The following is a 13,359-nucleotide window of genomic DNA, read 5'->3' as shown; positions in this document are numbered from 1 at the left end:
TTGTTAAGCTTTGTACTTTTTGACCATCTGTTTTTGGGAAATATCAGGATGTGAAAGAAAGAGAAGATGAACTATAATAGATAATGATAGATTACTACAGAAACAGAGGGCACAAACCTGAAGCAAAGAAACGAGCACTAACATCATCTATTCTTAAATTACTCTGTACTGACCGGAGTGGGGAAGGCAGATGGATAAAGAAATGGCTACACAAATTGTTTTATTTTTAGAACAGTACATGGTTGATTGGCAGATACACACAATATGCTCTTCTGTTATCTGAGGTGACAGTAACAGCGTTCAGTAGTAGAGCTTCACCTGCACACATACACTGAATACTGGCATCACTGTGTGCACAACACTGCTATTGCCAGGATCAGCATGGCACTGATGTACACCAGACACGGGAAAATACAAAGAATTTGACAAAGCTGTGTTTAGCATTGAACGGTTTCTACAGCAATAAAGACACACTTAAACTATTAAATACATTGATATAAAGACTAGAACATTGATTTGAGATGATATGAAGTACATGCATGGTGTCAAATCTCCATTTAATTGCTGTTATGAGGAAAATAAAACAACAATAATAATAATAATAATAATAATAATGTTCACACTAAACTGGCAATTGTATTAGTGCTAGAAAAAATAGAAATGAACTGATTTTCCCATCGGTGCATGCACTGTTGAACTTTAATTTGCATTTCATCCTGGAACTCAGACAAGGATTTAAAAGTCAGAAAAAAAAAGGACATTCATCATCACAAGCTACAACTTAAAGACATTAAAATGAAATAAAATCCAGGGTTGCACAACTAAATATGAGAGGGGAGAAAAATTTCTTATATTTTTACCATGTTCATCCTACATGCAGAAACAATCTCAATCTTCTATTCCATGAATAACAAAGCATTCTTACATAATTCATTTCATGAGGACCCTTTTCCTATCAAGACATGCAAGCATAGTTCAATATTCAACACCACACACTTGAAGCAATATTACACTGCATTATCATTATTATACACCATATGTTTGCAGGTGGACATTACTGCACAATGTACATATTGCCAGTCAAACTGTTGCTGCTGCCACCTCTACATCTGTCATCATGCACTATATCATATTCATATGCATACTTTGTACATACAGGATATTTCTTCTTTCTCTTTTATTGTTGTAAATTGTGTTTTTTAATAGTGTCTTTTTTTATTTGATTATCTCTCTCTCTCTCTCTCTCTCTCTCTATATATATATATAATTTTATCGTAAACTGGGGAGAAAAGTTGGACCAATAATTTCACTACATGTTGTACTGCTTATGGTTTTGTATGTGACCAATAAAACCTGGAACTAGCGGAGATATAAGACCACAGTAGGGTTCCAGAAGCCAATCAGCTCACAATGTACAATCATGGCATCCAATCAGGTAACAGAATAAAGTACAGGTGGAAGATCTACTGATGAAAGAACATTTGTTAATGATTAAGTACTAGATAATGTCCATGTCACAACGTTAACAGCAGTACATACCACTGATAAGAATTACACTAATGTCAATCAGACCAATAGCATTATACTAGCGGACTGTGTAACGATGATGACACATTTAAAAGCAACATTAATCATTACATGGACTAAGTACTGTATAAACCTGTACTAAACTTTTAAAGGTGCACTCAGTCATTTTTGATTCAATGATAACTCCTAAAGACGTGAATTGTCATTTTGCGATAAATGTCGGAGTTCATGAGCGCTCACATTAAGATATATCATCTCAGTCACCTTATAAAAGCTGTTTTATCCAACATGAAGAGGACATGCTTCTAACACATGTTAGAATCACATGACCAGCCGAACACTACTGGCTTAATCTCAGTAACGTCCTGTTATTGGACACTTCCACTCAGTGATTAAAGTAATCATGTCGGACACTGAAGTTCTTCAAAAACACCTGAGACTGAAAACTTTAGATTTTAAATGACGTTGTCAGTCCACGATCACACAATAAAACGTTTCTGAGTGCACCTTTAAGTTTCACTTTGACTGACACGAACACATTCTGAACTTTCCCCCAATTTTGTAATCAAACATGTAGATATAAAGTTTATAATGTAATGAAATGTACATCTTTAAATGTCAATGTTCCTTTACTGTCCTATTAAATGTTACCAAAGCAGTCCATTACAGTAATCAATGAAGAAAATGACACAATGGCATTCTACGATCAATGATGTAAACAATGATGTGAAGTTAATTCTGTCGGTACATCAGATAACACGATTAAAAACACGACTCTTATACACTGATGAGATCATCATGTTTAAACACTTCATTTCAAATCCGTTTTTATATCTTTCATTATTAAAACCAAACAAAGACACAAAAGCGGTTCCGATGCGTCAGGTGCTTATGGTTTAACATAAACACAGATGCATTACAAGATCACAAGAGAAATCACTTTATTTGTCATTTCTTGTGTAAAATCTGCTCTTCTTTCATCCTTCAGAGATTTAGAAACTAGTCTGATTTTATACTGCTTTTTATTTACTTTGAAATATTTAATATGCACTAATAAATAACATCTAACTCAGGGGGTAAACGATCTCTTCATGGAACCGCTGTTAAAAAACAAGAAAATCTCAAATATTGATTTGTCTGTAATTTGTGGATTTTGGGAATTCTTGGCACACTTAGTTTTTTTCATAGCACAAACTCTGGGAATTGCAAACATGTTCACGTTGTTAAAACTAGTGTGCGAAGCGTCACATCATCTGCGCAAACATTAGACTAATAGTATTTTATTTCAAACATTTGAAAGGAAATATGAACACTGGAGACTGAAACAAGAGAGCGCTGAATGTCCTTTAGAGGATTTCATTATAAAACATTGACACATATATTGGTATAGGACATGGGAAGGACGTCCCCCTATTGTCTTTGGCAATTATCTGTAGACATCCCAAATGGGAAGAATGTCTTGGATTACACAAAGTTCACAGGAAGCACAACTCTGCATCTGTTGGGACGTTATGTTGAGAGATCAATAATGCAACAAATCTTGTTTCAAAGAAATGTAATTGAACTTAGTGCAGTTTATGCTTAAAACAAGAAGGAGAAATACCAATGGAGACAAATAGACAAATAATCTCAATTCAAAAGTTCATGTTTTTACTCCATTGGCAGACTTTGTTGTTTTAAGCAGGAACTTTACTACATTTTGTCCAATTTCTCTGAAAACAAGACTTAATATCTTGTGCCATTTTACTTACATTTTTACTGGAAAATGAGACAAAATACTAATTAAGAATATATATTTTAGCAGTTAATTAGTGGCTGAAATGAAGATGACCTCATACAGCCAGTGGATAAACGCTCTCTACCAGGGGCGTCGGACTGGGGGGGTAAAGGGTACCGAGTACCCAGGGCCCGAGGCAGGGGGGGCCCCTTAGAAGTCAGTTTTCTATACATACATATTTGGTACGGGGGCCCAGCAAGATGGTTTGTACCCAGGGCCCAAAATTTGGTGCTACGCCCCTGCTCTCTACACACATTAGCCAGTTTGGGATGTAAACAGACTTTCCTAAACATTATTAAAAAAAACCTTCTCTCTATTTTCAATCATTAAGATTAGGGATGTCCCGATACCATTCTTTGAGAACGAGTACCAATACTTCATTTTTGGTACTCCCAGATACTGAGTCCGATACTCATTTATTCCATATCAAGAGTTTAATTCAATGTTATCATCAAAATAGTGTTTAAATAAATGAATGAATTCAAACTTGTCAAATGAAAATATAACAACTAATTTTCAAAATATTAGTGTTTATATACAGAATGCAACATTGGAGTTATATTTGTCTGCACAGATGTTATTTACTGCTTAAGTATAATTACAACTGATTTAATATCATTATTCGTAGTGTTACAGTGAATCTTCCAGAACTATACAGTAGTGATGTATTTCTGTGGAGCTTTTATTTTGAAGTGTTTGACGGCAGATTCCCACTCTGGAAGAGCCTGACGCTACGCCACTCAAAGTCACGATTAAACCACAAAAGCTGCTATTCCTGAAATAAATAGTCTGTATGTGCCTCACACTACAAAGTGAATTCTCCGTTCGCTGTGATCGGCTACACACAGAGTGATGTTCACGATGTTCATGACGGGGTGTTGGAGGAGTTTTAACCGCGATGAGCAGCCGGCGTCTGCACACATTCACAACGCTCATTTCAATTACATGCAAACTATATAATTATCGCATTAAATCACAGCTTTTGCTGTTTAATAATCTCACTAGGACATGACGGGGTTTACATCTGTGCGGTGAGTGCTTACATAATTACATTCGTACATCAGACGGTTTCGGTTTTTGGTATCGGAGCATTTTTACGAGTACATGAGCGCGGTATCGAGCATCCCTAATTAAGGTAAACTCTTTTGACTGGCCTGCATTGAAACAAATGGAAGAAGAATTGCAAGATTGTGAAATAAACACAATCTTGTGTTTATTTCACAACAGGACATCATTTCAAATAACAGTGGATTTGGTTTAAAGTTTGTTAGAAAAAGAGTTACGGTAAGAACAGAGGTTAGGGGTTCTGGAAGAAGATTTGTGCCCCATTTTCTCTTCTTTATTCACTGTTGATGATGACAGGATTGGTGAACTGAGGGTTAACATAGGAGAAGCCATCAAATTCGGCCTGGTCGATGTTGGCGATGACCAGTTCATCTGGAGGGGTCAGCTGTGGCTGTGTGCGTGTGAAGAACTTATCAAAGTTCTCGGCCCCCTTCCCACACTGCAGAGAGTGAGAGATGATAGGAAAGACATGATTAGTGATGCACAGAGAGTGCCGTGTTTGCCACACGATCACTCACAGTTTCACTACAGGAAAACACATCTACACACGTGTCAGTTCCACTACAGGAAAACACATCTACACACGTGTCAGTTTCACTACAGGAAAACACATCTACACACGTGTCAGTTTCACTACAGGAAAACACATCTACACACGTGTCAGTTTCACTAAAGGAAAACACATCTACACACGTATCATTTTCACTACAGGAAAACACATCTACACACGTGTCAGTTTCACTACAGGAAAACACATCTACACACGTATCATTTTCACTACAGGAAAACACATCTACACACGTGTCAGTTTCACTAAAGGAAAACACATCTACACACGTATCATTTTCACTACAGGAAAACACATCTACACACGTGTCAGTTTCACTACAGGAAAACACATCTACACACGTATCATTTTCACTACAGGAAAACACATCTACACACGTGTCAGTTTCACTAAAGGAAAACACATCTACACACGTATCATTTTCACTACAGGAAAACACATCTACACACGTGTCTGTTTCACTACAGGAAAACACATCTACACACGTGTAAGTTCCACTACAGGAAAACACATCTACACACGTGTCAGTTTCACTAAAGGAAAACACATCTACACACGTATCATTTTCACTACAGGAAAACACATCTACACACGTGTCTGTTTCACTACAGGAAAACACATCTACACACGTGTAAGTTCCACTAAAGGAAAACACATCTACACACGTATCATTTTCACTACAGGAAAACACATCTACACACGTGTCTGTTTCACTACAGGAAAACACATCTACACACGTGTCAGTTCCACTACAGGAAAACACACCTACACACGTGTCAGTTTCACTAAAGGAAAACACATCTACACACGTGTCAGTTTCACTACAGGAAAACACATCTACACACGTGTCAGTTCCACTACAGGAAAACACACCTACACACGTGTCAGTTTCACTAAAGGAAAACACATCTACACACGTGTCTGTTTCACTACAGGAAAACACATCTACACACGTGTCAGTTCCACTACAGGAAAACACACCTACACACGTGTCAGTTTCACTAAAGGAAAACACATCTACACACGTGTCAGTTTCACTACAGGAAAACACACCTACACACGTGTCAGTTCCACTACAGGAAAACACACCTACACACGTGTCAGTTTCACTACAGGAAAACGCACCTACACACGTGTCAGTTTCACTACAGGAAAACACACCTACACACGTGTCAGTTTCACTACAGGAAAACGCACCTACACACGTGTCAGTTTCACTACAGGAAAACGCACCTACACACGTGTCAGTTTCACTACAGGAAAATGCACCTACACACGTGTCAGTTCCACTACAGGAAAACGCACCTACACACGTGTCAGTTTCACTACAGGAAAACGCATCTACACACGTGTCAGTTCCACTACAGGAAAACACACCTACACACGTGTCAGTTTCACTACAGGAAAACGCACCTACACACGTGTCAGTTACACTACAGGAAAACACATCTACACACGTGTCAGTTTCACTACAGGAAAACACACCTACACACGTGTCAGTTTCACCTGATTCTCACTGAAGGCTGTTAAAGTTGGACAAACTTTCATCTTTGATAAAACCCTCTAAATTAGGGGGATTTTGAGTATGGTTTGACATTCTTTGTAAATGTGCAATTTTATGCATCTTTATATTCTGTTTCAAATTCCCTCGTGTACAAAGCATTGATTAACACTCTAAGACGTTCCTCTTCATCTGATGAGCATCCTATAGCTCTCTATGCAGTTAAGTGCATTCACTAAATAGGGAGCAAGGGAGCATCCTATAGCTCTCTATGCAGTTAAGTGCATTCACTAAATAGGGAGCAAGGGAGCATCCCATAGCTCTCTATGCAGTTAAGTGCGTTCACTAAATAGGGAGCAAGGGAGCATCCCATAGCTGTCTATGCAGTTAAGTGCGTTCACTAAATAGGGAGCAAGGGAGCATCCCATAGCTCTCCATGCAGTTAAGTCCGTTCACTAAATAGGGAGCAAGGGAGCATCCCATAGCTCTCCATGCAGTTAAGTCCGTTCACTAAATAGGGAGCAAGGGAGCATCCCATAGCTCTCCATGCAGTTAAGTGCGTTCACTAAATAGGGAGCAAGGGAGCATCCCATAGCTCTCTATGCAGTTAAGTGCGTTCACTAAATAGGGAGCAAGGGAGCATCCCATAGCTCTCTAAGCAGTTACGTGCGTTCACTAAATAGGGAGCAAGGGAGCATCCCAAAGCTCTCTATGCAGTTAAGTGCGTTCACTAAATAGGGAGCAAGGGAGCATCCCAAAGCTCTCTATGCAGTTAAGTGCGTTCACTAAATAGGGAGCAAGGGAGCATCCCAAAGCTCTCTATGCAGCTAAGTGCGTTCACTAAATAGGGAGCAAGGGAGCATCCCATAGCTCTCTATGCAGTTAAGTGCGTTCACTAAATAGGGAGCAAGGGAGCATCCCATAGCTCTCTATGCAGTTAAGTGCGTTCACTAAATAGGGAGCAAGGGAGCATCCCATAGCTCTCTATGCAGTTAAGTGCATTCAATAAATAGGGAGCAAGGGAGCATCCCATAGCTCTCTAAGCAGTTAAGTGCATTCACTAAACAGGGAGCAAGGGAGCATCCCATAGCTCTCTAAGCAGTTAAGTGCATTCACTAAACAGGGAGCAAGGGAGCATCCCATAGCTCTCTAAGCAGTTAAGTGCATTCACTAAACAGGGAGCAAGGGAGCATCCCATAGCTCTCTATGCAGTTAAGTGCATTCACTAAACAGGGAGCAAGGGAGCATCCTATAGCTCTCTAAGCAGTTAAGTGCGTTCACTAAATAGGGAGCAAGGGAGCATCCCATAGCTCTCTAAGCAGTTAAGTGCGTTCACTAAATAGGGAGCAAGGGAGCATCCCATAGCTCTCTATGCAGTTAAGTGCGTTCACTAAATAGGGCGCAAGGGAGCATCCCATAGCTCTCTATGCAGTTAAGTGCGTTCACTCAATAGGGAGCAAGGGAGCATCCCATAGCTCTCTATGCAGTTAAGTGCGTTCACTCAATAGGGAGCAAGGGAGCATCCCATAGCTCTCTAAGCAGTTAAGTGCGTTCACTCAATAGGGAGCAAGGGAGCATCCCATAGCTCTCTATGCAGTTAAGTGCGTTCACTAAATAGGGAGCAAGGGAGCATCCTATAGCTCTCTATGCAGTTAAGTGCGTTCACTAAATAGGGAGCAAGGGAGCATCCTATAGCTCTCTAAGCAGTTAAGTGCGTTCACTAAATAGGGAGCAAGTGAGCATCCTATAGCTCTCTATGCAGTTAAGTGCGTTCACTAAATAGGGAGCAAGTGAGCATCCCATAGCTCTCTATGCACTTAAGTGCATTCAATAAACAGGGAGCAAGGGAGCATCCCATAGCTCTCTAAGCAGTTAAGTGCATTCACTAAACAGGGAGCAAGGGAGCATCCCATAGCTCTCTAAGCAGTTAAGTGCGTTCACTAAACAGGGAGCAAGGGAGCATCCCATAGCTCTCTAAGCAGTTAAGTGCGTTCACTAAACAGGGAGCAAGGGAGCATCCTATAGCTCTCTATGCAGTTAAGTGCGTTCACTCAATAGGGCGCAAGGGAGCATCCCATAGCTCTCTAAGCAGTTAAGTGCGTTCACTCAATAGGGAGCAAGGGAGCATCCCATAGCTCTCTATGCAGTTAAGTGCGTTCACTAAATAGGGAGCAAGGGAGCATCCCATAGCTCTCTAAGCAGTTAAGTGCGTTCACTAAATAGGGAGCAAGGGAGCATCCCATAGCTCTCTATGCAGTTAAGTGCGTTCACTAAATAGGGAGCAAGGGAGCATCCTATAGCTCTCTAAGCAGTTAAGTGCGTTCACTAAATAGGGAGCAAGGGAGCATCCCAAAGCTCTCTATGCAGCTAAGTGCGTTCACTAAATAGGGAGCAAGGGAGCATCCCATAGCTCTCTAAGCAGTTAAGTGCGTTCACTAAATAGGGAGCAAGGGAGCATCCCATAGCTCTCTATGCAGTTAAGTGCGTTCACTAAATAGGGAGCAAGGGAGCATCCCAAAGCTCTCTATGCAGCTAAGTGCGTTCACTAAATAGGGAGCAAGGGAGCATCCCAAAGCTCTCTATGCAGCTAAGTGCGTTCACTAAATAGGGAGCAAGTGAGCATCCCATAGCTCTCTAAGCAGTTAAGTGCGTTCACTAAATAGGGAGCAAGTGAGCATCCCATAGCTCTCTAAGCAGTTAAGTGCGTTCACTAAATAGGGAGCAAGTGAGCATCCCATAGCTCTCTATGCACTTAAGTGCATTCAATAAATAGGGAGCAAGGGAGCATCCCATAGCTCTCTATGCAGTTAAGTGCGTTCACTAAATAGGGAGCAAGGGAGCATCCTATAGCTCTCTAAGCAGTTAAGTGCGTTCACTAAATAGGGAGCAAGGGAGCATCCCAAAGCTCTCTATGCAGCTAAGTGCGTTCACTAAATAGGGAGCAAGGGAGCATCCCATAGCTCTCTAAGCAGTTAAGTGCGTTCACTAAATAGGGAGCAAGGGAGCATCCCATAGCTCTCTATGCAGTTAAGTGCGTTCACTAAATAGGGAGCAAGGGAGCATCCCAAAGCTCTCTATGCAGCTAAGTGCGTTCACTAAATAGGGAGCAAGGGAGCATCCCAAAGCTCTCTATGCAGCTAAGTGCGTTCACTAAATAGGGAGCAAGTGAGCATCCCATAGCTCTCTAAGCAGTTAAGTGCGTTCACTAAATAGGGAGCAAGTGAGCATCCCATAGCTCTCTAAGCAGTTAAGTGCGTTCACTAAATAGGGAGCAAGTGAGCATCCCATAGCTCTCTATGCACTTAAGTGCATTCAATAAATAGGGAGCAAGGGAGCATCCCATAGCTCTCTATGCAGTTAAGTGCATTCACTCCTAAAATCTGATCAAAAGTTCAGTTTCAGTTTCCAGGACTGAAGAAATCTACTGACCTCAGATTACTAGCAGAAGAACATTAATATCCGAAACTCTCCAGCATTTAGCTCTCTTCTTTAACGTCCATGTTCATGAAATGTACCAGAAGAACATCTATAATAACCTAATATAAAAATCAGACGCGAGCAAATGCTTCACGAGAGTAGTGAGCAGTGAATCTGTCGCAGTAAGTGAGGTTAGCAGCGGTTTATATATGCTAACTGTGTCGTTGTGATTGTTTGGATTAAATAAACACTGGAAACCTCACGGATGTAACATTTAAAGTTTGATTATTAAGTGTATTGTATTCCAGTTCATGATGACCTCAGATGTATCCACAGAAGTCTGGGCTAAACTCCAAATCTTTACTGACCCAAGAACCGCCCCTGTCTGGGACAGCATTACCCTGGGGGCTTCTTGTCCCAGGTTGTGGGTTATAATAAATACACTACTGGGGTAAGAGGGCCACTTTTTGTGCTATGCATTTTTAATATTACATTTTGTGGCATCAATGACTTTTTAATATTGAAAGTTAACATCATTATAAACTAACATGAACAATAGTCTGTCTAAATGAACTTTAACCAAGACGAACAAATGCTTGAAAATAAAAAATACTGTCTGTTATTTCATCATAAGAATTTCATATATGTTAAACATTTGCACATGTTAACGGATACACAATCTACCTTATTATAACATTTTAATTATAAAATCATAATCCATCTGTGTGTTTGATAAACCTGTCTGAAAACATTAGATGGTCATTATTTGAGCCGTCAGTGCCGCTAGTAGCGCAGAAATGACACACTTCAGCTTCTGTGATGATGATGATGATGATGATGATCCTCGGGTACAGGCAGAGACTCTTCCTCCCGCATCAACAGCTCAGATGTGTGACAGATGAACCAGAAATTCACTTTTATTTCTTCTCTATTTGTTACCAGACTTTGACCACGTTGAATGTTCTTTGCCCCTGTATGTCAGTGACTGTTCTGAACCCAATCTACTGCATGATCACCAGGGAAACATCCTGGCACACGCGTGATCAAAGATGTAGGACTCTCCAAACTCTTTTCAATATACTCACCCTCAATATAATTCCTGTCAGCTCTATTTGAATTATTTATTATTTATTAAAATAATCACTGCAATTATTTTATTAAATGTGTATGTATTCCTGTCATTTCTCATGCAGTCATTTTAATATGTAAAAGACTTCAGCAGCTTTACAGAAGGTCCCCACAGAAGTCTTATAATTCAATATGTAAACACATAAATCATAATACATTGGAAGTAAATGAATCTGCACTGCTTGTCTTACCACTTTAGGTTTGAACGGAGGCTGTATTTCTCTGTTCTCCAGGCGTTCCCAGTCAATGCGACGGAAGAAAGCGTGTTCTCGAATATCCCTCTCTCCTTCTTGTCCACAGCCCAGACGCTTTGAAGGGTGTTTTGCCATCATCTAGGACAAAACACAAAAAAGTCATTTATGACTCCTCAGGGAACAGTTGAATGACAATATCATAAAAACTAAACAGGTAAAGTTTGACAAAATGTGAAAAACTTGCCGTACACTTGTAGGTGGGTGGGTCGATCGATAGATAGATGCATATTCATAGAACAACCCCCCCCCCCACCCCCTCAATGACTCTCAGGGGGGCCCAGACGTATCTTAATACAGGCGAACTCAAAAGAGCAAACCCACATGTATCTATGACATTCTGGTGCAAAGATATGAGTGTTGTCATACAGTTGCTAGGGATTTCAATCTGGTTGCTAGGGCGTGGCTAGGCAGTTTCTTGGGCGTTACAGAATGGCTGTCTGCGGGCTCAAGTCTAGGCATGCTAGCTGTTGTGAGTGGTCACTGGGGCATTGTTTGACTGTTTCTAGACAGTTGCTAGGCTGTTCTGGGTGTTGCTAGGCAGTTTCAGGTGGTTGCTAGGGCATTGCAAGATGGTTGCCAGGCAGTTGCAAGGGTGTTCTGGGTGATTGCTAGGATATTGATAGGTGGTTGCTAGGCAATTACATGGATGTTCTGGGTGGTTGCTAGGGTGTTGTTAGGTGGTTATGTTGATATCATTAACTACTTTGTTAGTTGATATGACTCCCAACAACTACACAACTTGAGCATCAAATTCATTTTTACTTTAACACTTCAATAGTTGTTGTTCTCTGTCTGGATTTGTAGTTTTGGACATTTTTAAAGTGCTTTTTGAGACCATAAACAGAAAAGAGGCAATCAGATTGATCATGGTGCTGCCCCACTGGTTGCTCAGAAAAACTGTGGATAGATTGTGACAGTAAGACAAACAGACAGAACAGAGAAATAAATAAATAGATGGAGAAAGAAAGAAAGAACAAACGAACATCATGTCGGAATATTCCTTCAATGCGTCTGATATTTCATCATCCTCTGAGCAAAAACTGTAAGTCCAAAATGTTAGAAAAGTCATTGCACACTATTCCAGACCAGTCTGAAGGTCTGTCCCATGTTTAGTGGCTTGAGAGCTCTAGGAGGAGTTTCAATGGATCATTTTGGTCTTGGTTTTGGTCTGACTCAAAAAGCGGAGTGGCATGAAAGTGAACATATGGAAGAGGAATGTATGTACTAGATCAGTGGTTCTCAACCGGTGGGGCGCGGACACTCTCCCAGGGGGGCTGGAAGGGAAAATACGATGGAAGGGAAAATAAACTGGAAAAAAAAAATTGTTGGGCACATTTTTTTTATCACTAAACTACTGTCAGAAAAAGTTATAGTTTTGTATATACATAACTCCTGAATAAAAATTCAAATGTGTTTGGACTGATTTAAAAAAAAAAGTTTTGAACAAATTTGATTGGTTTGTCGCTAGTGAGCGCAAATGCAGGTGATAAGCGGTTTCATTAAGAGAGTCATTGAGTCGTTCATTCAAACGATTCGTTCAAACGGCCGATTCATCAAGAATGAGACAGATGTTTGTGAATGGGTCATTGAATCTTTGACTCAACCGATTCGTTCACAACACTGAATCATTCAAAACACGATTGAGTATTGCTGTGAGATGCGCTATGGCTATGCTGTGATCTTTGTTTGGATTCATCGGATCTATTTTCGCTGCTAAAATAGACCAAAACAGTCATTATTTCGTATAAAATGTAAGTGACTTAATATTATTAACTTGTTTGTTGAACTGTCATATGAAATCAGTGTCACATTTTCAATCGTGAGGTGATGGTAAATTAAGTGATGGTCAGTTGTCAGCTCTCTTGGTCGTCAGGTCATGTGATGTATGTTGCTGAACTGTATTCAAATGTTATAAATATAAAAACACCACATTTTTAAATTTAACTGCAGTATGTCAATTTAGTTTATTTGTGTGTGCTGCGCTCATAGACTTTAGAAAACGGCGCTCATTTGTTTGATTTCAACCTGTCTTTGCAAGGCCACGAAACTCATATTATCGCTCTTTAGCGTGGGTTCGAGATCCGTTTGTGTGCACAGCAAACGAGCTATCAAATGATATGCA

The 13,359-nt window shown here is 40.2% G+C and overlaps 1 protein-coding gene across 2 annotated transcripts in view; it reads right to left on the bottom strand.

Annotated features, from left to right (window-relative positions):
* Positions 1–203: 203 nt before the first annotated feature.
* The window catches only part of prkcaa (protein kinase C, alpha, a), a 117,657-nt gene continuing 104,501 nt past the window's right edge, over positions 204–13,359 (bottom strand). For both annotated transcript variants that reach the window (XM_052140957.1, XM_052140958.1), the window contains 2 exons: positions 11,175–11,315; positions 204–4,808 (listed from right to left, as the gene is read on the bottom strand). In XM_052140957.1, the coding sequence (XP_051996917.1) occupies positions 4,644–4,808; positions 11,175–11,315 (306 nt within the window). In that variant the 3' untranslated portion in view covers positions 204–4,643. The remainder of the gene's footprint in view (positions 4,809–11,174; positions 11,316–13,359) is intronic.

Source organism: Xyrauchen texanus, chromosome 13 (assembly GCF_025860055.1).
Source record: "Xyrauchen texanus isolate HMW12.3.18 chromosome 13, RBS_HiC_50CHRs, whole genome shotgun sequence".
NCBI lineage: Eukaryota > Metazoa > Chordata > Actinopteri > Cypriniformes > Catostomidae > Xyrauchen > Xyrauchen texanus.
The sequence above is the reverse complement of the archived record's forward strand: the minus strand, read 5'-3'. Positions and strand labels throughout refer to the sequence as shown.